This window comes from Scyliorhinus torazame, chromosome 6 (assembly GCF_047496885.1).
Source record: "Scyliorhinus torazame isolate Kashiwa2021f chromosome 6, sScyTor2.1, whole genome shotgun sequence".
NCBI classification, from domain to species: Eukaryota; Metazoa; Chordata; class Chondrichthyes; order Carcharhiniformes; family Scyliorhinidae; genus Scyliorhinus; species Scyliorhinus torazame.
Window position 1 is genome coordinate 178,114,206 of NC_092712.1, and position 21,689 is coordinate 178,135,894.

General features: G+C 48.3%; 1 protein-coding gene across 2 annotated transcripts in view; it reads left to right on the forward strand.

Annotated features, from left to right (window-relative positions):
* scin (scinderin) overlaps positions 1-21,689 on the forward strand; it is a 231,649-nt gene that overhangs the window by 129,098 nt on the left and 80,862 nt on the right. For both annotated transcript variants that reach the window (XM_072509136.1, XM_072509137.1), the window contains 3 exons: positions 1,827-1,915; positions 6,353-6,568; positions 18,184-18,305. In XM_072509136.1, coding sequence (XP_072365237.1) covers positions 1,827-1,915; positions 6,353-6,568; positions 18,184-18,305 — 427 coding nt within the window. The remainder of the gene's footprint in view (positions 1-1,826; positions 1,916-6,352; positions 6,569-18,183; positions 18,306-21,689) is intronic.

A 21,689-nucleotide genomic window follows, 5' to 3' on the forward strand; every position in this document is an offset into this window, starting at 1 on the left:
CTGAAGACTGGGTAGTTTGCTGCGAACAATGGTTTGTTTGAGGTTGCGCGGTTGTTTGAAGGCAAGTAGTGGGGGTGTGGGGATGACCTTGGCAAGATGTTCATCGTCATCAATGACGTGTTGAAGGCTGTGAAGAAGATGACGTAGTTTCTCCGCTCCGGGGAAGTACTGGACGAAGGGTATTCTGTCGGTTGTGTCCCATGTTTGTCTTCTGAGGAGGTCGGTGCGGTTTTTCGCTGTGGCGCGTTGGAACTGTCGATCGATGAGTCGAGTGCCATATCCCGTTCGTACGAGGGCATCTTTCAACGTCTGTAGATGTCTGTTACGCTCCTCCTCGTCTGAGCAGATCCTGTGTATACGGCGAGCTTGTCCATAGGGGATGGCTTCTTTAATGTGTTTAGGGTGGAAGCTGGAGAAGTGGAGCATCGTGAGGTTATCCGTGGGTTTGCGGTAAAGTGAAGTGCTGAGGTGACCGTCCTTGATGGAGACGAGTGTGTCCAAGAATGCAACTGATTTTGGAGAGTAGTCCATGGTGAGTCTGATGGTTGGATGGAACTTATTAATGTCATCGTGCAGTCGTTTCAGTGATTCTTCGCCGTGGGTACAAAGGAAAAAAATGTCATCGATGTATCTGGTGTATAACGTCGGTTGAAGGTCCTGTGCGGTGAGTAGGTCCTGTTCAAACTTGTGCATGAAGATGTTGGCGTATTGGGGTGTGAATTTGGTCCCCATGGCTGCTCCGTGCGTCTGGATGAAGAACTTGTTGTCGAAGGTGAAGACGTTGTGATCCAGAATGAAGCGGATGAGTTGCAGAATTGCATCTGGAGATTGGCAGTTGTCGGTGTTGGGTACTGAGGCTGTTGCAGCAATGCCGTCGTCATGGGGAATGCTGGTGTAGAGTGCCGAGACGTCCATTGTGATTGGTTCAACTGGTCCATGGTTGCTGAGTTTCTGTAGGAAGTCCGTCGTGTCGCGACAGAAGCTGGGCGTACCTTGTACGATGGGTTTCAAGATGCCCTCGGTGTAGCCCGAGAGGTTCTCACACAAGCTCCCATTGCCTGAAACGATAGGGCGGCCTGGTGTGTTGGCCTTATGTATTTTCGGGAGGCAGTAGAGATCTCCAATGCGGGGAGTACGTGGGGTGCTCTGAAGAGGGTGGTGATGTTGTGGAATTCGCTGCCATAGTACAGTGGAGTCCGAATCATTAAATGGTTTTAAGAGGGAGATACATATATTTCTGATTTTAAAAATGGGTTAAAGGGAAATGGGGAACAGGTAGGGAGGTGGCTTTAAGACCAGGAAGAGATCAGCTGCGATCTGATTGAATGACGGAGCAGGTTCGAAGGGATGAATTGCCTACTTCTGCTCCTAATTCCTATGTTCCTATGTTCCCATGGCTCACGGATAAAACACGGACCAATCCAAGAATCCAGGGTGGATTCTTCACTTGGTGAGTTGGGGTGGTGGGGGGTGGGGAGGCTGTGGATGGGGGTACAGAGTTGGTGCGGTTTTTTCCAATGTCACAACACAATCTTTGGGAAATGTATCCCTGCTCTGTGCTGATGAGGTGTGTGTTTTTCGTGAGTTGAACTCTTGCAGGATCCCCAAGCACAGCTGAGAATCCACCAAGCTTTGCAACTTGAAGCAAATGAAGGTAAGGAATGCCTAATCAAAGAAAGGATGCAACATTTCAGTGAATATGACAAGCCTAACAAATATTCAAATAATAAATTTGTGTCAACTTATTACTGAAATGTAAATGGAAACAAATACAAATGTAATGTGATCCTTGCTAATCCTAACTGAGGTAATATTTTGGTGTTTAGGTAAAAATGCAAACCCCAATGAGAGAAAGGCAGCTATGAAGACTGCTGAAGGATTCATTAAACAAATGAATTACCCACCCAATAGCCAGGTAGGATATTTTCAAATGAGACTAAGATGTTTTGTTACATAAGGAACAGAATATGCTACAATAAGTGCTTGGGATGTGTTTATTGTTTGGTTGAAAGCAATGAATGATGTTACCCAAAACGAGTTTAACCTTGTCAGTGCCTTTTCAAAGTATCTTTCCACTGCATCCCTTGTACTGAAAAAGACAAGACAACTTCCCAATAGCTAAACAGTCTACTTGCCAGCCAACTTGTCTGTTTAATATAGTTTTAGCTAAAATCAAGTAGAAGTTATAAATTACACCGAACAGAAAAAAGCTATATCGCCTTCAGTCAACTCTACCCTGGTCAAGTTGACAAGCTAATGCATATTTGTGCCTGGGGTTCACAATTAATCACTGTCAGTTCAATCATTGGAAGAAATTTAAACAATTACTTCTGCCTTCTACTTTTCCTCATCTCATGCGAAGGAAATAAGTCTAATGACCAAAATAATACTTGTATTGTACAGATGTACAATGGACTGTGGAATAACATTCATACAAATATTTTACAATGTCAGATGATACTTTTAACTTCAGAATATAGAATTTATATATTTAATTAGATTTGTTAGATTTAATTTGTGAAAGAATTTTGGTTTGATGATGATTTGCTTTTCAATTTGGGTTGTAGTATGCTTGTTTAGTAAGTAGTAAATCATTCATTCTGGTGCAGAAAAATCTATGGGGCGAAATTCTCCGGTATCGGCGCGATGTCCGCCGACTGCCGCCCAAAATGGCGCAAATCAGTCGGGCATCGCGCCGCCCCAAAGCTTTGGGGGCGAGCCCCAACCTTGAGGAGCTAGGCCGGCGCCGGACAAATTTCCGCCCCGCCAGCTGGCGTAAAAGGCCTTTGGTGCCCCGCCAGCTGGCGCGGAAATGACATCTCCGGGTGGCGCATGTGCGTGAGCGTCAATGGCCGCTGACGGCATTCCCGCACATCCGCAGTGGAGGGAGTCTCTTCCGCCTCCCCCATGGTGGAGACCGTGGCGAAGGCGGAAGGGAAAGAGTGCCCCCACGGCACAGGCCCGCCCGCGGATCGGTGGGCCCCGATCGCGGGCCAGGCCACCGTGGGGGCACCCCCCCGGGGCCAGATCGCCCTGCGCCCCCCCCCCCCAGGACCCCGGAGCCCACCCGTGCTGCCTTGTCCCGCCGGTAAGGTAGGTGGTTTAATTTACGCCGGCGGGACAGGCATTTTAGCGGCGGGACTTCGGCCCATTTGGGCCGGAGAATCGCGGGGGGGGGGGGGGGGGGGCAGCCAACCGGCGCGGCGCGATTCCCGCCCCCGCCGAATATCCGGTGGTGGAGAATTCGGCAACCGGCGGGGGCGGGATTCAAGCCAGCCCCCGGCGATTCTCCGACCCGGCGGGGGGTCGCAGAATCTCGCCCATGATTTTCCACTTATTTTCAAAATGAAATTGTGACTTAGTGGTATGATCGGTCAAGTGTCAGTGGGATAGATTGCCAGAGAACCTGTACAGAGCCCAGTTGGACAGCAACATAGATTGGAGAAACCCAATTTTTGGAACTCCCATTTTCTGGGTCATAAAGTCAGGAGTGCAAGCGCTGCCAGTCAGGTGTGGTGCTCTTTGTCACCGATTCTTTGATCTGCACGCTTGCTGATCAAGACCTGGCTTTGATTCAAATTCAAAACTTTAGAATGTCCATAATGTACCAGTGTAAAGGTTCAAGTGAGTTCGGGCAACTTGGTTCTCCATAATTCTGCCCAAGTTGCTATTAAATTAGGACACACTCAGAAAGGTCACCATTCCGTTAACATTGTAAAAATAATGAGCAACGCCACAGTGGCACAGTAGGTAATAAACATCAACAGCTGACATTGACACTTAGTACTGGGGCAGATGATAAGACACCTCACTCTGCATTTAACCATGTTGTACACCTTATGTGGAATTCTTTACAATTATGTTGGGTGGCAACAGTGAACAAAATGTTCAATTTCCTGTTAACGTAAAATTATCTACAACATATTCTGGTTTTTTTTAAATGACTTCTCAATGTTTAGCCAATAGATTTTGATAATAGGCAGTATCATGAAATCCTCACCAAAGGAGAGAATAGAAGAACACGTAGAAAATAATGAATAGTCAGCATGGTCTTCAAAAAGGGCTAATCCTGTTTGACCAATCTTATTGAATTTTTGTAAAGATAACAGAGTATGTTAATAGATTTGGATTTATTGTCACGTGTACTGAGGTACAGTGAGAAGTATTGTTCTGGTATCAGTTCAGACAGATCGTTCCATAGGACATACGATAAATATACAATGTAAATACGTAAACATAGACATCAGGTGAAGCACACAGTGTTGTGCACTAGATGTAATTTATCTAGATTTTCAAAAGGTCTTCAATAGTGTGCCCCATAATAGGACTAAAAAAGGAGAGGGAATTTTTCTCTCCCCCCCCCCTCACCGCAGCATATTTTATGGTGACGGACACGGCCCCGCCCGCCATTGGCTGGTGGCAGGATCTTCCAATCCGGTGCATGCTGGAGTTGGAAACAATTCGGAGGCAGCCATAGGTGTTGCCGAGTGTTGAGACAAACTGATTAACAGGCCCGGCTCTATTGTCTGAGAGTTTATCCCAGTTGTGTGGTTAAATATTAGCCTTCTGGCTTTCACCATGTAGTGCCCCTGAACCCAACCCACTCCCGAAGTCCTTTCCATGTTAGCTGAGGCCGACCCATGCTGCTGCACCCACCCTCCAATTACCTCTCACAACCTCCATATCAATAAATTCCCTTCTACTGACTCCCCATGCTTGTCTCACCACCAACTCCTCTCCATGCCAACTTATAGACCCTGTGCTAACTTAGTGCTAGCACACACCAACACATGCCTCCAAGGCACCACCCATTTCCTTGAACTCTCCATGCTAACTCATCCAATATCCACCAGGGTCAGACCACAGGAGCAATGCTGAGATGAAATAAAATTAAGTTCTAAATATCTATTACAGATTTCACTATATATATAAAAAACTCAATTCATGAATGCCCATTCAATACATTTAAATCCCCTCGAGTGTTTAATTCCTTATACCAAATAAACATTTGTATTCATAGCCCTGCATCAAAAAGAGCTAACCTCTTAATAACCTCTTCGAGCTATCAGTCAAACTGTGAACATACAGTCCCCACTGTGATGATGATAGCCTGTGGAAGCAGTTAAGAAGTAGTAATATTATAATGATATCCCTTATGGTTATGTCAACAAACAGCTATTAAAACTAAAAGCATTGGATTTTTTTCAACTCAGAGGCAGAGCAGTCTTTTTTGAAACATTAAAGATCAGGGGGTTTAAATAACTCAACAGCTTGATAGTTCCTTTTTCACTTTTTGTGATCATTGACATCTATTCTTAAAAATCATAAGTCATGCACTGTGGGAATCGGACCTTGCTCCAGTGAAAATTAGGTACGTTTGAACTCAGCATTGTGCTCAAACAGCCCAGCTGGGTTTGGGTTTTTCCCATTTATAATGATGTCCTAGCCCCTTCCCCAATTGGCAAAATACAATCGTTGGAAATGGGAATGCCACTTTTGGGTCCACTCACCATTTTGGCCAAGGTATGGAGTCCCCACAATTCCGCAAAAATCCAGAACTGGGATTTATTTCTGGACGGTTGAGAATTAGAATGTCGGGAAGTTATGCTATCTTTATGCTCAGTAATAAACTTTTATTAAACTACACTTGGAGTACTGTGTGCAGTTTTGATTGCCATGTTATAAAAATGATATAGAGGCACTGGATGTGGTGCACAGAACATTTACAAGAATAATACCAGGGATGCTCCGGTATGCATATCAAGAAAGAATTGACACAATGGGTCTCTTTTCTCTTGAAGAAAGGTGACTGAAGGTTGACCTAATAGAGGTCTTTAAAATTATGAAAGGTTTTCATCAAGTAGATTCATTGAGAATGTCTCCTTTTGTGAGAATAGTATATCTAGAGGCTATTAATGTAAATTAATCACCAAAAAAAATCCAGTCATAAATTTCGAAGAAGGTTCTTGAATTGGTTCAAAGATATCTGGAAAACTTTAGTTGCACATAAAATACCAAGAGCATTAATGTAAGCTAGTTTGCCTGTACAAATTCTTATTAAAGTCTAAACAAACCGACAAACTTTGTACACAAATTAATACGTTTGGTTGGCACAGAAGCCATTGCTGTTTTATCAGCAGTTGATATTTAGTTTATCAGGTTGTCCATATTAAGTGGAGTACACCACCTGCATTTCAGGACCTGTGCAGTTGACATTCTTCCAGCTGCTATGCGGAGAGGGACAATCAAAAATGCGAACACCAAAATAGATCATAAAGTCTTGTAGAATTCCTGCTACCATTGTGTCTTAATTTACGACAGCGTCAATGTAAAGCTTTGTTTTCCACTGCAGATTCAAGTACTTCCTGAAGGAGGAGAGACTCCAATCTTCAAACAGTTCTTTAAAAATTGGAAAGACAAAGGTCAAAGCGAGGGATTTGGAAAAGTGTACATCACTGAGACAATTGCAAAAATCAAGCAGGTCAAATTTGATGCTTCAAAGCTGCACACCTCCCCGCAGATGGCTGCAAATCATAACATGGTGGATGATGGTTCTGGAAAGACAGAGGTAACTCACAATCTCATGTGAAACATAGAAAGTGAAAATGTGTTTGAGGACATGTATGTATATGCGCTGACATAAAATGACTGTGTCATGAGAAATTTGGAGAACAATGGTCTGGGAGCTACATTATAACAATGCCATTCAATTTGAGACTCTGCTTTGGTGCAGGTCTAAGGTTCAATTCTCCTCCACCTGGTCCTTGCTTTTCTGGAAGTGGTGGCTTGTACTGTGGTACACTTCCACAGAAACACTGCAGGATCTAATTCAACTGGTTATTCTTTTTAATCAGCCTCGAGTGTCTCATTTGAGGCTCTTTGGTTGTATGGTCATTAATCCAGATCATGGGAGCGTGGAATTTTCTGCCTGATCTTGCCAGTGAGACCTTCCAGTCCCACCGACGGTGAACCACCGTCACCAGGAATCCTGTGGCAGGACATGGATTCAATGGGAAATCCCATTGACAGCACTGAGACCAGAAGACTTGGCTGTCGGCCAATGACAGGCCACCTCCTACCACCAGGAAATACGCTGCGGGGACGTGCGGAAAATTCTCCATCTTGTGTTTATCTGAAGTCCACGTGAATGTATTTCCAACAGGATTGCTGTATTGGAGGGCAGCACAGTGGTTAGCACTGCTGCCTCATGGCATCAAGACCCGGGTTTGATCACGGCTCTGGGTAACTGTCCATGTGGAGTTTGCACATTCTCCCTGTGTCTGCGTGGGTCTTACCCCCACAACTCAAAATGATGTGCAGGGTAGGTGGATTGGACACGCTAAATTGCCCTTTAATCGGAAAAAAATAATTGGGTACTCTAAATTTATTTATAATAATTTTTAAATGTAAAATGAAAAAAGGATTGCTGTAATGTGATGAACTATGGAAACCCTGGGTGGTTTACCCTTTCACTTGTTTGGGTGTAATGAGGTCATCTGCAGCTACATCTGCCCCAGCTGGCAGCATTGATCATTGGGTCAAGTCAACAATTTCATGGTCCATACGTTTTCTCAGATGGCAGATAGTGGAAGCTGAGTAAATGCTATTACAATGTAACATGGTCCTTGCTGCTTCTGCAGACCCAATATTGTACTGGGCCAACCCATACTTTAAAAAAAATTAATTTACGGGATGCGGGTGTCGCTGCTTAGGCCAGCATTTATTGCCCATCCCTAGTTGCCCTTCAGATGGTGGTGGTGAGTTGCCTTCTTGAACCGCTGCAGTCCTGGAGGTGTAGGTACACCACTGTGCTGATGGGAGGGTGTTCCAGGATGTTGCCCCAACAATGATGAAGGAGCGGTGATTTATTTCCAAGTCATGGTGGTGAGTGACTTGGATGGGAACCTCCAGGTGGTGGGGTTCACAGGTATCTGCTGCTCTTGTCCTTCTAGATGGTAGTCTTCGTGGGTTTGGAAGATGTTGTCAAGGTCTTGCCAAGGTGAGTTACTGCAGAGCATCTTGTAGATGGTACACACGGTTGCCACTGTTCGTCGGTGGTGGAGGGTTTGAATGTTTGTAGAAGGGGGAGCAATCAAGCGGGCTGCTTTGTCCTGGATAGTGTTGAGCTTCTTGAGTGTTGTTGGAGCTGCACTCATCCAGGCAAGTGGAGAGTATTCCATTACACTCGTGACTTGTGCCTTGTAGATGGTGGACAGGCTTTGGGGGGTCAGGAGGTGAGTTACTCGGATTCCTAGCCTTTGACCTGCCCTGGTAGCCACAGTATTAATGTGGCTAGTCCAGTTCAGTTTCTGATCAATGGTAACCCCCAGGATGTTGATTGTGGGGGATTCAGCAATGGCAATGCCATTGAATGTCAAGGCGCGGTGGTTAGATTCTCTCTTGCAGGAGATGGTCATTTTCCTGACACTTGTGTGGCGCGAATGTAACTTGCCGCTTGTCAGCCCAAGCCTGGATATTGTCCAGGTCTTGCTGCATTTGGACATAGACTGCTTCATTATCTGAGGATTTGCGAATGGTGCTGAACATTGTGCAGTCATCCGCAAACATCCCCATTTCTAACCTTATGATGGAAGGGAGGTCATTGATAAAGCAGCTGAAGATGGTTGGGCCTAGAAGACTACACTGAGGAACTCCTGCAGTGATTCCTGGAGTTGAGATGATTGACCTCCAACCACCACAACCATCTTCCTTTGTGCAAGGTATGACTCCAACGAGCGGAGAGTTTCCCCCCTGATTCCAATTGACTCCAGTTTAGCTCGGGCTCCTTGATGCCATACTCGGTCAAATGCTGCCTTGATGTCAAGGGCAGTCACTTTCATCTCATCTCTGGCATTCAGCTCTTTGTCCATGTTTGAACCAAGGCTGTAATGAGGTCAGGACTGAGTGACCCTGGTAGAACCCAAACTGAGTGTCCGTGAGCAGGTTATTGTTGAGTATGTGCTGCTTGATGGCACTGTTGATGACTCCTTCCATCACTTTGCTGATGATGGAGAGTAGACTGATAGGGCGGTAATTGGCTGGGTTGGATTTGACCAGTTTCTTGTGTACAGGGCACATCTGGGGATTCTTCACATTGCTGGGTAGTTGCCAGTGCTGTAGCTGTACTGGAACAACTTGGCTAGAGGTGCGGAAAGTTCTGGAGAACAAGTCTTCAGTACTATTGCTGGGACATTGTCAGGGCTCATATCCTTTGTAGTATCCGGTGCCTTCAGTCGTTTCTTAATATCACATGGAGTGAATCATTTTGGCTGAAGACTGACATCTGTGATGCTGGGTCATCTGCTTGGCACCTCTGGCTAAAGATGGTTGCGAATGCCTCAGCCTTGTCTTTTGCACATATGTGCTGGGTCCTCCATCATTGAGGATGGGAATATGTGAAGCCTTCTCCTCCAATGAGTTGTTTAATTGTCCACCACCGTTCACGGTTGGATGTGGCAGGACTGCAGAGCTTAGATTTGATGCGTTCATTGTGGAATCGCTTAGCCCTGTCTTTTACTTGCTGCTTATGCTGTTTGGCACATAAGTGGTCCTGTGTTGTATCTTCACCAGGTTGACATCTCATTTTTCGGTATGCCAGATGTTGCTCCTGGCATGCTCTTCTGCACTCTTCATTGAACCAGGGTTGATCCCCTGGCTTGGTGGTAATGGTAGAGTGGGGGATATGCCAGGCCATGGGCTTGCATATTGTGGTTTAATACAATTCTGCTGCTGTTGATGGCCCACAGTGCCTCATAGATGCCCAGCCTTGAGTTACTAGACCTGTTCGAAGTCTACCCCATATGGCATGACAGTAGTGCCACACAGCATGATGGAGCGTATCCTCAATATGAATATGTGACTTTGTCTCCACAAGGACTGTGTGGTGGTCACTTCTACCAATACTGTCATGGACAGATGCATCTGCAGCAGGCAGATTGGTGAGGATGAGGTCAAGTATGTTTTTCCTTCTTGTTGGTTCCTTCACCGCCTGTTGCAGTGCCAGTCTAGCAGCTATGTCCTTTAGGACCTGGCCAGCTCAGTTTGTGGTGGTACTACTGAGCCATTCTTGGTGATGGTCATTGAAGTCCCCCACCCAGAGCATGTCCTGCGCCCTTGCCGCCTTCAGTGTTTCTTCCAAGTGGTGTTTAACATGGAGGAGTACTGATTCATCAGTTGATGGTAGCTGGTACATGGTAATCAGCAGAAGGTTTCTGTGCCCATGTTTAACCTGAAGCCATGAGACTTCATGGGTTCCAGAGTCGATGTTGAGGACTACCAGGCAACTCCCTCCTGACTGGATACCACTGTGCTGCCTGTTACCACAAACTACCTTCAAGATGAACTGTTATTGACTGCTTTGAAAAATGAGTTTGAAGTGTGGTTATAAAAACAGAGATCAGGGGCAAAATTCTCCGTAATCAGCGCGATGTCCGCCGACTGCGCCAAAAACGGCGCAAAATCAGTCCAGCATCGCGCCGCCCCAAAGGTGCGGAATCCTCCGCATCTTGAGGGGCCAAGCCCGAACATTGAGGGGCTAGGCCCGCGCCTGACTGATTTCCGCCCCGCCACTTGGCGGGAAAGGCCTTTGGTGCCCCGCCAGCTGGCGCGAAACTGACATTGTCAGGCGGCGCATGCGCGGGAGCGTTAGCGGCCGCTCACGGCATCCCCACGCATGCGCAGTGGAGGGGGTCTCTTCCGCCTCCGCCTTGGTGGAGACCGTGGCGAAGGCGGAAGGAAAAGAGTGCCCCCACGTCACAGGCCCGCCCACGGATCGGTGGGCCCCGATCGCGGCCCAGGCCACCGTGGGGGCACCCCTTCGGGGCCAGATCGCCCTGCGGGATCCCAGGACCCCGGAGCCTGCCTGCGTCGCCTGGTCCCGCCGGTAAGAGAGGTGGTTTAATTCACGCCGGCGGGACAGGCATTCTAGCAGCGGGACTTCGGCCCATCCGGGCCGGAGAATCGCCGGGGGGGGGGGGGGGGGGGGGGGCGCCACCGGCGCAGCCCGATTCCCGCCCCCGCCGAATATCAGGTGCCAGGGAATTCGGCAACCGGTGGGGGCGGGATTCCCGCCAGCCCCCGGCGATTCTCCGACCCGGCAGGGGGTCGGAGAATCTCGCCCCAGTTAACTACATCTCCTCTCTCACCAACCCCCCTCTCTTTGCTCTGACTTCAGTTTTGATAGAATTTCCCATTTAAACACAAGTTTCTGTTATCTAGAAGCAGAGTTCCATCCTTCAGAAAGGGTTTTTTCCTTCTTTTCCAATTTCATACACATGGAAAAGACAAAATGGCCCTATATTAATTACAAGCCTTGTGTGGTTTCACTGTATTGTCCTGATACAAGTTTTGCTTCTATGCAATTGTGCACTTTTAGATTATTGAACCTTTTCCATGAGAAGAGTGTAATCTGTACTATTGGAAATGGCTCAATATTACACGAGCTACAATAGTGCTGAATATATGTGACTCAACAAAACAAGAATGTGTGAAACAAGAACAGAGGATGCTGGAAAAACTCAGCAGGTTTGCCAGCATCTATCTATCAGGAGAGAAAACAGAGTTAACTTTTAGATTCCTAGACCCTTTGTTAGACTGAAAGGAGGGAGAATGTAGACACTGCAGCAAAAAGTCTCAACTTTAAGAACAAAAACAGATGGCCTGGTGTGAGAGGGGGAGAGGGGTGTTTTGCATTGAGGCAATGCATGTATGGAATATTAAAAAGAAAGAAAGGGGGAGTTTAAAATGGAGGAAAAATTTAAAGTTGACGAACTGAACATTGAGTCCAGAGTCATCTTTTGGTTGGGCACGTTGCAGCCCAACATTTTTATGGATCTCGTGGCAGATAATCCCCTAGGTTAGGTGAGGGTCCTTCCAGTCTAGTATTGCTTAAACTGCATTACTGACCTTTATTTCTGAGCTGAATAATCTGCCTGCGAAATGATAACCAAATGCTAAATTCCACCAACCTGGGTTCTCCATTTGTACCTTCACCATTCTCAGTTAGAGGAACCCTCTTTTCTGGGAGACGTTTCTTGCTACTTACAGCAAGAGTACTGTGGTCTATTTTGACTTTTTGGGCAAACCACTATGAAAGGACATTATTTGGCCATGGATTGTAGCCAAAACGTCACTTAAATAGACTGTACAGTGCCAAATATAATGCATCTTGTTGGATTGAGACCTAAAGGTTCAACCAGGGTGGTCCCTGGTGAAGTAGGTTCTGGGGAAGGAGATTATTATTGCAGAGAGCAGAGACCTAGGTTGGCAGTGCCCCATAATATCTTTGTTGGCTCCATTCTCTTCCTGTGGTCCACAAAAATAACTCAAAACGTAACTTGGCTGTGCTGTGCCATTTTTGGTTCCAAAACCAGTGGAGATGAGCACAGACCAGAAATGGCAATTGGAGTCCTGTTTAGAACCCTAATTTCCATATTAAAATGGACCATCACCTAAATTGGGCAAGCACGTTGGACATCCAGTGAAAGGCCCTTTCAAAATGGAGCAGGTGCATCGTAGGCTTTAATGAGGCAATCAGATTCCTTAACCCTAATTTATGAGCAGCACAGTAGCACAGTGTTTAGCACTGTCACTTCTAAGGTTCAATTCCCACTTGGGTCACTGTCTGTGCGGAGTCTGCACGTTCTCCCCGTGTCTGTGTGGGATTCCCCCAGGTCCTCCGGTTTCCTCTCACAGTCCAAAGATGCGCAGGTTAGGTGGATTGACCATGCTAAGTTGCTCTTAGTGTCCAAAAAGAAAAGTTGGGTGGGATTACTGGGTTACGGCGATAGGGTGGAGGTGTGGGCTTAGATAGGGTGCTCTTTTCAGGGGCTGGTGCAGACTCAATGGACCGATTGGCCTTCTTCTGCACTGTGAATTCTATGAACCCATTTTGAGCCTATTACTGCCCCATGATCATCAGGGAAAGGTTAGGTTAACAAACCCTCTGTCTCCATTTCTGCAACTGTCATCATAAACAACTCTATGGTTCAAAAGGTCACAAATAGAATAGTGTAAAATCACTTACAAAATCAAAACTGTCACTACATAATCAATCAATAATGACTGATGATCATTTGCTTCTGCCATGATGAAGTGATTAATGTTTATCCCAGTTGGAAGGCCATTAGCTATAATTAAGTCATAGTTAGAGCAGTTAATGATTTTGACTTATGGCATTGGGTTGATGACTTTATGATGATAATGAACCTCAGTGACAAAAAACAGCAATCAGAATTTAAATTCTTAAAACCTGCCCCTCCCTTTTGTACTTTTCCTCCATGCCAGTTTGATGGGGAGTTTGGATTCACAGATATTGTCAATGTCACTCTGTAATTTGTTGCTGAATGGTGCCTCATGTTTACTCTTACTGTGATTCTCTCTTCTGCCTTATGGAAACTGTTTTTTGTGTTTGGCAAGAATAGGATTAAACAGCAACAGAGGAGACCATTGTAACCCATGTGGTTGGCACCAAGACAAACACATAGCCAACAACAAAAAAGTGCTTCCACAAAAATAGTCTTTTATACCCCAGGGCATCACAAAATATTTTGTATGTAATGAAATGCATTGTTGAAGTTTGGTCATTATTGTAATTTGGATAAACATGTCAGCCAAATTGCACATAGCAAGATCCCATGAATAACAACGATCTAAATAAGCAGGTATCTGTTTTACTGACACTGATTGAGGGATAAACATATGCCAGGGCACCAGGAAAACTTCCGCTAGTCAACAGTTCCCAATCAACTCTTCCACATGAGTGGGCAGAGGGGCCTTTAGTTTAATGCCTCAACATTCCTACAACACTACTGAAGGAAAATGGAACAGGGTGTGAGACAGATGGCCAACTCACTGCTGACCTTGCTTAGCAGTAAAAATCAACCTCAAGTCTTTTTCTGAATTCTTTGCTGGAATGTGTGTGTCACTGGCAAGGCCAACATAGATCATAGGATTTACAGTGCAGAAGGAGGCCATTCGGCCCATCGAGTCTGCACCGGCTCTTGGAGAGAGCACCCTACCCAAGGTCCACACCTCCACCCTATCCCCATAACCCAGTAACCCCACCCAACACTAAGGGTAATTTTAGACACTAAGGGCAATTTATCATGGCCAATCCACCTAACCCGCAGATCTTTTGACTGTGGGAGGAAACCGGAGCACCCGGAGGAAACCCACGCACAAACGGGGAGAATGTGCAGACTCCGCACAGACAGTGACCCAAGCCGGAATCGAACCTGGGACCCTGGAGCTGTGAAGCAATTGTGCTATCCACAATGCTACCGTGCTGCCCTGGGTAACATCTGTTACCCATCCCTAATTGACTGTGAGAGCAGTTAAGACTGAACCGCATTGCTGTGGGTCTAGACTCATATTTAGGCCAGCAATGATAGATTTCCTTCTGAAAGGACATTAGTGGGTTTTTATAACAATTAATGATTGTTTCATGGTCATCACTACTGTGACTAGCTTTTGCATTCCATATTTTTAAAATTAATTGACTCTGTTGATTCTCTGAATTTAAGGGACGTGATTCTCAGGCCTCGTTAGGCTCTCGCTCCCGCGAAATAAGGCCGGCGAATAGCAGGAGAGGCCAAAAACGAGAACCGCGCCATGTGCCAAACAGTTTGCGATGCAACCAGCCTGCTCCCGTAGGCGAAATCAGGATCTCACCGTAGTGTGGCGAGAAGCCAATTATCACCACTTAAGCCCTATTTCCATACAATTAACGAGAGCCACCCCATATCCAACGGCCTCCTGTCATTCAGAGGTCACGCTGTTGCCGATTAATATTCCTTTTGAAAAATGTGAACCTGGCGGAAGGGTTTCTGTGGGGAGCCGAGATGGTGAGTAGCCATCTTTGCTCACAGGCAAAGAGCCCGGGAACACTGGGTTTGCCACCCGAGTGCTCGGCTTGGGTGGGGAACCCTCCAACCCTCCACACGAGTGGGCTGCCATGGGAGGGTGGGGGGTCTGGGGTGGCAACCGGGGATCAATTGCTCGTGCACCACCATGCCAACCCTTGAATCATGTGTCCCCATTCTGGGGGCAACCTTTGTCCCCGCCTGTCTGCCCCACCGATCACCCATAACCCTCAGCAACTGCTGAGACCTCTGGCCGTGCGCTGAATGCACCATCGGGAGAGTGGGGAATTGACAATCGTGGTTAAAGTGAGCACTTCATACGCCCCCTTGGGTGGGCGGGCCACGTAGAATGTGGGAATTATTGCCTAGCACCCAATCACACCTTGATCCCTGAACATTATGCCTGAACACTGCAGGAGGCAACACCACACACGCATCAGCCAACATTGAAACACCCAGGGGTTGGGAACATGTCCATGGCCGGAGGGTTGGTGGTTGCCACGGGGAGGGGGAGATGCCTGGAGAGATGGGCCAAGGGATCGAAGATCAGCCCACATTGCAGAAGAAAGTAACAGAGGCATCATAATGGTTGTGCACAAGGGTGTTTAATGTGTAATCCAAGTCCCCACTCTCCCGATAGTGTTGTCCCCACCCCATCAACCCCCACGGCCCTGTTCCCTCCCCAGCCCCTACCTACTCCCCCCACCCTCTCCCCCGGTGCCCTCAGTGATCCTCGATGTGCTTTTCTCTCCTAGCTCTTCCGCTACAGGACACACATCAGAGGTGGGAGTAGCCAGCTGCTTAACTCATCCCGTGGCCTTTGATGCCCCTGGTAGGCGTCCTCTGGGGGCTCTAAGGCCATGCCGCCATGTCCCGTGTGCTGACCCCGAGACGCAGCCTCATCAGAGGGGTGGAACCCGGGGGAGCTGGTCGCCACCATTGCCGCTCCATGGGACAGGTCCAAGTTGGCACTCAGCGCCCGCTCCTTCCGCTCGGTGCCTAAAGAGCTCTGGGATTCACCTTGGGATGGAGGGGCAGCTGGTTCGAGCCCCGGCTGTCCCTGCATCATCTGGCTCTGCCAGCCCTGGCAGTTCCTCATAGTCTGCACCATTGTGTCGATGGTGAAGCTCCTTAATGACTGAGACATGCTCAGTAGCCTCGAGAGTGTCCACCTGCGATTGGAACAAGCTTCCCAATGCTTCTTCCATTCCCATCTGAGAGCGGGACATGTCCCGCAGAACCTCACCAAGGTCAGCCTGGTATTGGGTAACATCCCCCAGCGAGTCGGACATTCTGCCGAGCCCCTCAGCAATGGCCGTCACCGATTGCGCGACGCCTTGGACACCTTCACTAATGATGCCGACGTCATGCTCCCAGGCTCTCCACTGCGGTCGCCACCCTAGCAGTGTTCGCCTCGGTGCCACGCATTGCCAGCGACATATTCTGTGCCTGTAGCCTCTGGGACACCTCCTATGGATCTGCTGGAGTGGCGCTGACATCTCCCTCTGAATTTCCCGGAAGCTCCCTATCTTTTCCATCAGCTCCGGGTAACACAGGCTCAGCATCAGGCTGGGACCCACCTGGGTCCTGGGATCCAGCAGCCGTCCGACTGCGGTCTTCCCTAGGGGTTCCTGCCACCACCTGATGTGTATCAGCAGCTGTGTGGTGCTCACTAGATTGTGCCCCGAAGCCTGACCACTAACATTTCCCACCGGGGTGTGTGTATCTGCGCTGGTGGAGGTGGGAATTACAGCTGTGCCGTGACTATAACAGTGGCATCCTCGGAGCGCTCTTCCATGGTGGTCTCGGGGGACTGGAGAGGGTGCCGTCCGGGATGGGCCGACGCCGTCGGCAGGAGGACATTCGGGAGAATGAATATGTGGTCAGTGGGAGGGACGGGTCAATTAGTAAGGCAACAACACACGTTTGACAGGTCCTTTAGCTGGGGTCCAGTGATTCCTCACCTCTGTGGCATCCGCCAGGCTTCGCATTTGTGACCGCCCTGTCTTCGGCCACACCGGTCACTTCCAGGACATGCTGCTCGAAGGTGGTGAGGCTTCTTAGGTCCCCCAGTTTGGGCCAGCTCCCGGCAGTTATGGGGGAGATTTTCCTGAGGAGACACAGAGGGGGCATCGTTAGCCACACGCGTGGTTCACAGTGGTGGGAGGAGGGTGTGAAGGGTGGGTTTGGGGGTTGAAGGGGAAGGGGTGGTGGAGGGAGGGTTGGGGGTCACATGGAGAGTTGGGGGGTGGATGCTCCCTTGGTGTGGGGGGGAGCAGTGGGGGGCTTTTGTGTCTATTCACTCATTCTGCCTGGTGCAGGTCACACCCCCGGAGTTCACAGTTGCCGCCACCTCAGCGGCACTGGCTGCTCTATGGCTCACTCTCTGTGACTCGCGTGCGAACAGGACATCCCTTCTGGCCTCCACTGCATCGAGGAGCCTCTCCAGTTCAGCATCCCCGAATCGTGGGGCAGGTCTCCTGGGCGCATTGCTGCGAGCTGGCTGGGGTTGGCTGAGAAAGTGCAGCTTTAGTGCTGCTCGACCTTGTTAGCCAGGGGCTGGCGAGCGCAGTGCTGGAAAATCGACTGGCGAGCCTTCATTTGCGGCGAGAAGCAAACGAGACCTCATTAAGTGGACCAATTAATGTTGAATAGCGTTGTCGGCTTCGCTGGGCCAAGCAGCGGGAAGCTCGCGGCAATTCCCACTGGTAACAACACTTAGAAATCATTCATGAGAATCGCACCCTAAATTCCAGCAGCTGTTATGTTAGGATTTGAACCCATATCCACAAAGCATTAGTTCAGTGCCATTACCACCACACCACGGTCACCCGGCAAGTCATTATTTTTCTTGATATTTGGCAGTGATTATAACTCAAGTGTAATTCGTGATAAACGAAGCACTTTGGAACATGTATTTACGTAAATGCAAGTTTCCATTATTATTTTGATTCCGGGGGTGAGATTCTCCGACCTCCCAGCCGCGTATTTCTCAGCAGCAGGAGGCAGCATGCCGTTCACTGCCAGTGGGATTCCCTGCTCCCGCCGCTGTCAGTGGGAATTCCCGTTGATACTACCCCTCGCCACTGGGAAAGCCGCAGGTGGGTGTGCGCTGCCAGCGGGAACAGAGAATCCTGCCAGCAACGAACGGCCGGAGAATTCCGCCATGTGTCAAAATTAGAACTAACTGAACATAATGTAGCTCCTTCTCTAACATCCTTCATCAGCTATTCAATAAACTGAGACTATTTGGAGTTGTATGGCGCTATTTATTGAAAGTGTGCATTTGAATAGATGTATTTTCACACTTCTCTTGTTCCAGATTTGGCGCGTTGAGAACAATGGTCGGATTCCTGTTGACCCCAGTACCTATGGACAATTCTTTGGCGGAGACTGTTACATCATTCTTTACACATACAGATTGGGGCAAATCATTTATACCTGGTGTGTATATGTCTCTTACCCTCCAATTTAGTCAGCTTGATTTGACAACAAGATATGCAAACTGTTGCTCAGTCTCAGAGAAGAGGTTAAATTGGTCTGGATTACTCCAGCTATTGGACAGACCCCAATTTCCATCCCTCCATAAACTCAAGCTTATCCAAACTATTCCTGCCCACAATCCTGTTCGCCCATCGCTGCATCATTGGTCCATGCTGGCACCCGTCATGGGAGATCTCCTTCAAGGGGGCTGGAAGATCGAGCCGGTGGGCAGGGCTGGAAAATCCGAGCCTGTGTTTTCAGCTGCCAAGACCTTATATTCTGGATTTCACTCCTGAACACTCTCTTTCTTCCTCTGAGTGGGATCTTCCGGTCTCGCTGTGGGTTTCCCAGGGGTCTGGGTGGATTCAATGGAAAATTTTATTGACAGTGACAAGATCATAAGATCCCGCTGCTGGCCAATGGTGGACCGCCTCCCACAGCTGCGAAACACGGCGCAGGGAGCCTAGAGAATCTCTCCCTCTCCCTTTCCCTCTCTCCTTTATATGCTGCTTAAAATCTACCTCATTGGCCAAGCTTTGGTCATCTCTCCCAATGGCTCATATTTGGTGTGCTGTGAAATTCTATTTGATAACACTCCTGATGGGCAGTAGGTGCCAAATGGGTGCCTGCTGCTGCTCATCATTTACTGACCAGACATTATCAGGTGGTCCACCCCAGCCAATATCAATGTAGGACAGGATGTGGAGGAAGGGGCATTCTTGGATTGGGGTAGTTCCCATCATTTATGTGGAACACTTAAGATCTCCAGCCCTTGTCCCAATTCCAAAACAAAATTCAAAGTTAACCTTTTTGCTCCTTTTCAGTTCATTTGCATGATCCATCCATCTGTGTTCCAAAATGGTATTCAGGTCCTGCGTACAGCATAGGGCCCCAATTTGCATCTGAAAGGGCCTGCCTGATTAATCTGTAAACCTTGTCAGGCACTAGATGTTGGTTCTTCCGAAACAGTGCACCAAGGCTCCTTCGACCTTCCAAACCTGCAACCTCTGCCACCTAGAAGGAAAAGGGCAACTTGGAAACACCAACATCTGCAAGTTCCCCTCCAAGTCACAAACTGTCCTGAGTTAGAACTATGGTGGAATTTTACCATATTTTTCAAAGTGTCAGGCTCAGGCTGAAAACCGGTGTGTAGCTCCCCAGCTGCAGAGACCAATTTTCACTCCAGGGGCGGGATTCTCCAACCCCCCCCACCGGTTCGGAGAATCGCCGGGGGGCGGCGTGAATTCCGCCGGCCGCCGAATTCTCCGGCACCGGAGATTCGACGGGGGCGGGAATCGCGCCGCGCCGGTCGGCGCCCCCCCCCCCCCCCCAGTGATTCTCCGGCCCACGATGGGCCGAAGTCCCGCTGCTGTAATGCAGGTCCCGCCGGCGTGAATTAAACCACCTCCCTTACCGGCGGGACCAGGCGGTGCGAGCGGACTCTGGGGTCCTGGAAAGGGCGCGGGGCGATCTAGCCCCGGGGGGTGCATCCACAGTGGCCTGGCCCGCGATCAGGGCCCACCGATCCGCGGGCGGGCCTGTGCCGTGGGGGCACTCTTTTACTACGCGTCGGCCATGTAGGGCTCCGCGATGGCCGATGCATCGGTGACCCCACCCCCTGCACATGCGCAGGGATGATGTCAGCAGCCGCTGATGCTCCCGCGCATGCGCGGACTTCCGCCGGCCGGCGAAGTCCCTTCGGCCCCAGCTAGCGTGGCGCCAAAGGCCTTCCACGCCAGCCGGCAGGACGGCAACCACTCCGGCGCGGGCCTAGCCCCTAAAGGTGAGGGCTTGGCCCCTAAAGGTGCGGAGAAATCCGCACCTTTTGGGGCTGCCCGACGCTGGAGTGGTTCATGCCACTCCATCCCGCCGGGACCCCCCGCCCCGCCGGGTAGGGGAGAATCCCGCCCCTGATCTTGAGCCTCTCTGAGTAAGAAAATTGAGTGGGTGTGATCTGGCAGGGTGGGGTCTGATAGAGCCGGCTCCACAGAGATCACGTCAGCATCTTTAAAGGGCACCCTGATCAGTGCACAGACTGAACGACCCCCAGGCTCATGCCCCTCCAACCCCCACCTCTCCCACATAAACATTGGGTACTCTAAATTTTTATTTTTTTAAATAGACCTTTGCATGCCCGAGGGTATCCTCTAAACTAAATTGCGTTTTTCAAAATCTGTTGTAAACCTCGCCGATATCAAGGTACGAATATTCAGCGAAGTGGGGTCATGTGACAGGGGGGCTGGCTAATTATATTAAAATGAATGCAAAACCATTTAAATGAGGTTCTTGCCTTTTGTGGGGTCACCGGGGAGGGCGTGGAAAATCCGGAAATGTGATCACTCCAGAGAGAATTCCAGTTCCCCAATTCTCTCTGGATTTTCCCACCACATTGGCAATCCCGCAGGTCACTACCCCGGGTTCAAAATTGCCCCACTATCACAGTTCCTTCAATGTCGCAGGTCAAAATTTTGAAATTCCCCTTCATAAATGCACAGTGGCTTCTACAATGGCTCAAAAAGTAGCTCAACACCACCTTCTCAATGGTAATTCGGGATGGTGAGTAAATGTTGGCCATGCTAATGACGCACTTATCACAAGAATAAATTTTAGATGGGGAGCAGGTATTAATCGGGAAACTTTCCCCTCCATTTTGATTCCACTACTGTCATGTTTCCACCCAGTCGTGCCAGTAAAAACGTTCCGCTAGACGTTTAGTTGTATGATATCAAGAGGAGAAAAGATATTCTTTGCTGATTCGAATTGCCTGATTAGGAGAAGATGGTTTGAATTGTATCACTGAATGATGTTACATTTATTACTGTAAATGAGACAATCTGAAAACCTTTTATTTCTGGAAAATAAAATTACTACAAGTCATATCACATCAGCCTCAGTAAAGTAAGTCTGCCAATAAGCTGTCATACTGAAAGGCATGAAAGCATTGGGCTGTCAGAGCCTGGTGTTATACAGCTGTGCTTTGATGTTTAATTTTAGTAGAACTGCGGCAATATTTTTCCTTGCAAGCAGAGCACCGTTCTCGCCTCTGGGAACGTTATTAGGCTCTCACTGCAAAGTACAGATTATAGTCGCATGACTAGCAAAGGCAGAAGATAGTTCAATATATAACATGGCACAAGAATAACAAGTACAAACTTAAAGAAGTGTTGGAATGTGACAATCCAAATGAAAGTTAAATTAACAAATATCAAAATACTCTTACATAACAGTAACATAATTTAACACGGGGGAAAGAGGCACAACTGTTAGAAAGTTTAAATTGAAAAAAGGAAGATACTAGAAAAAAAGATCAGGTCAGTTGGCAACTGAAGTGAAAAGGTAGATTAG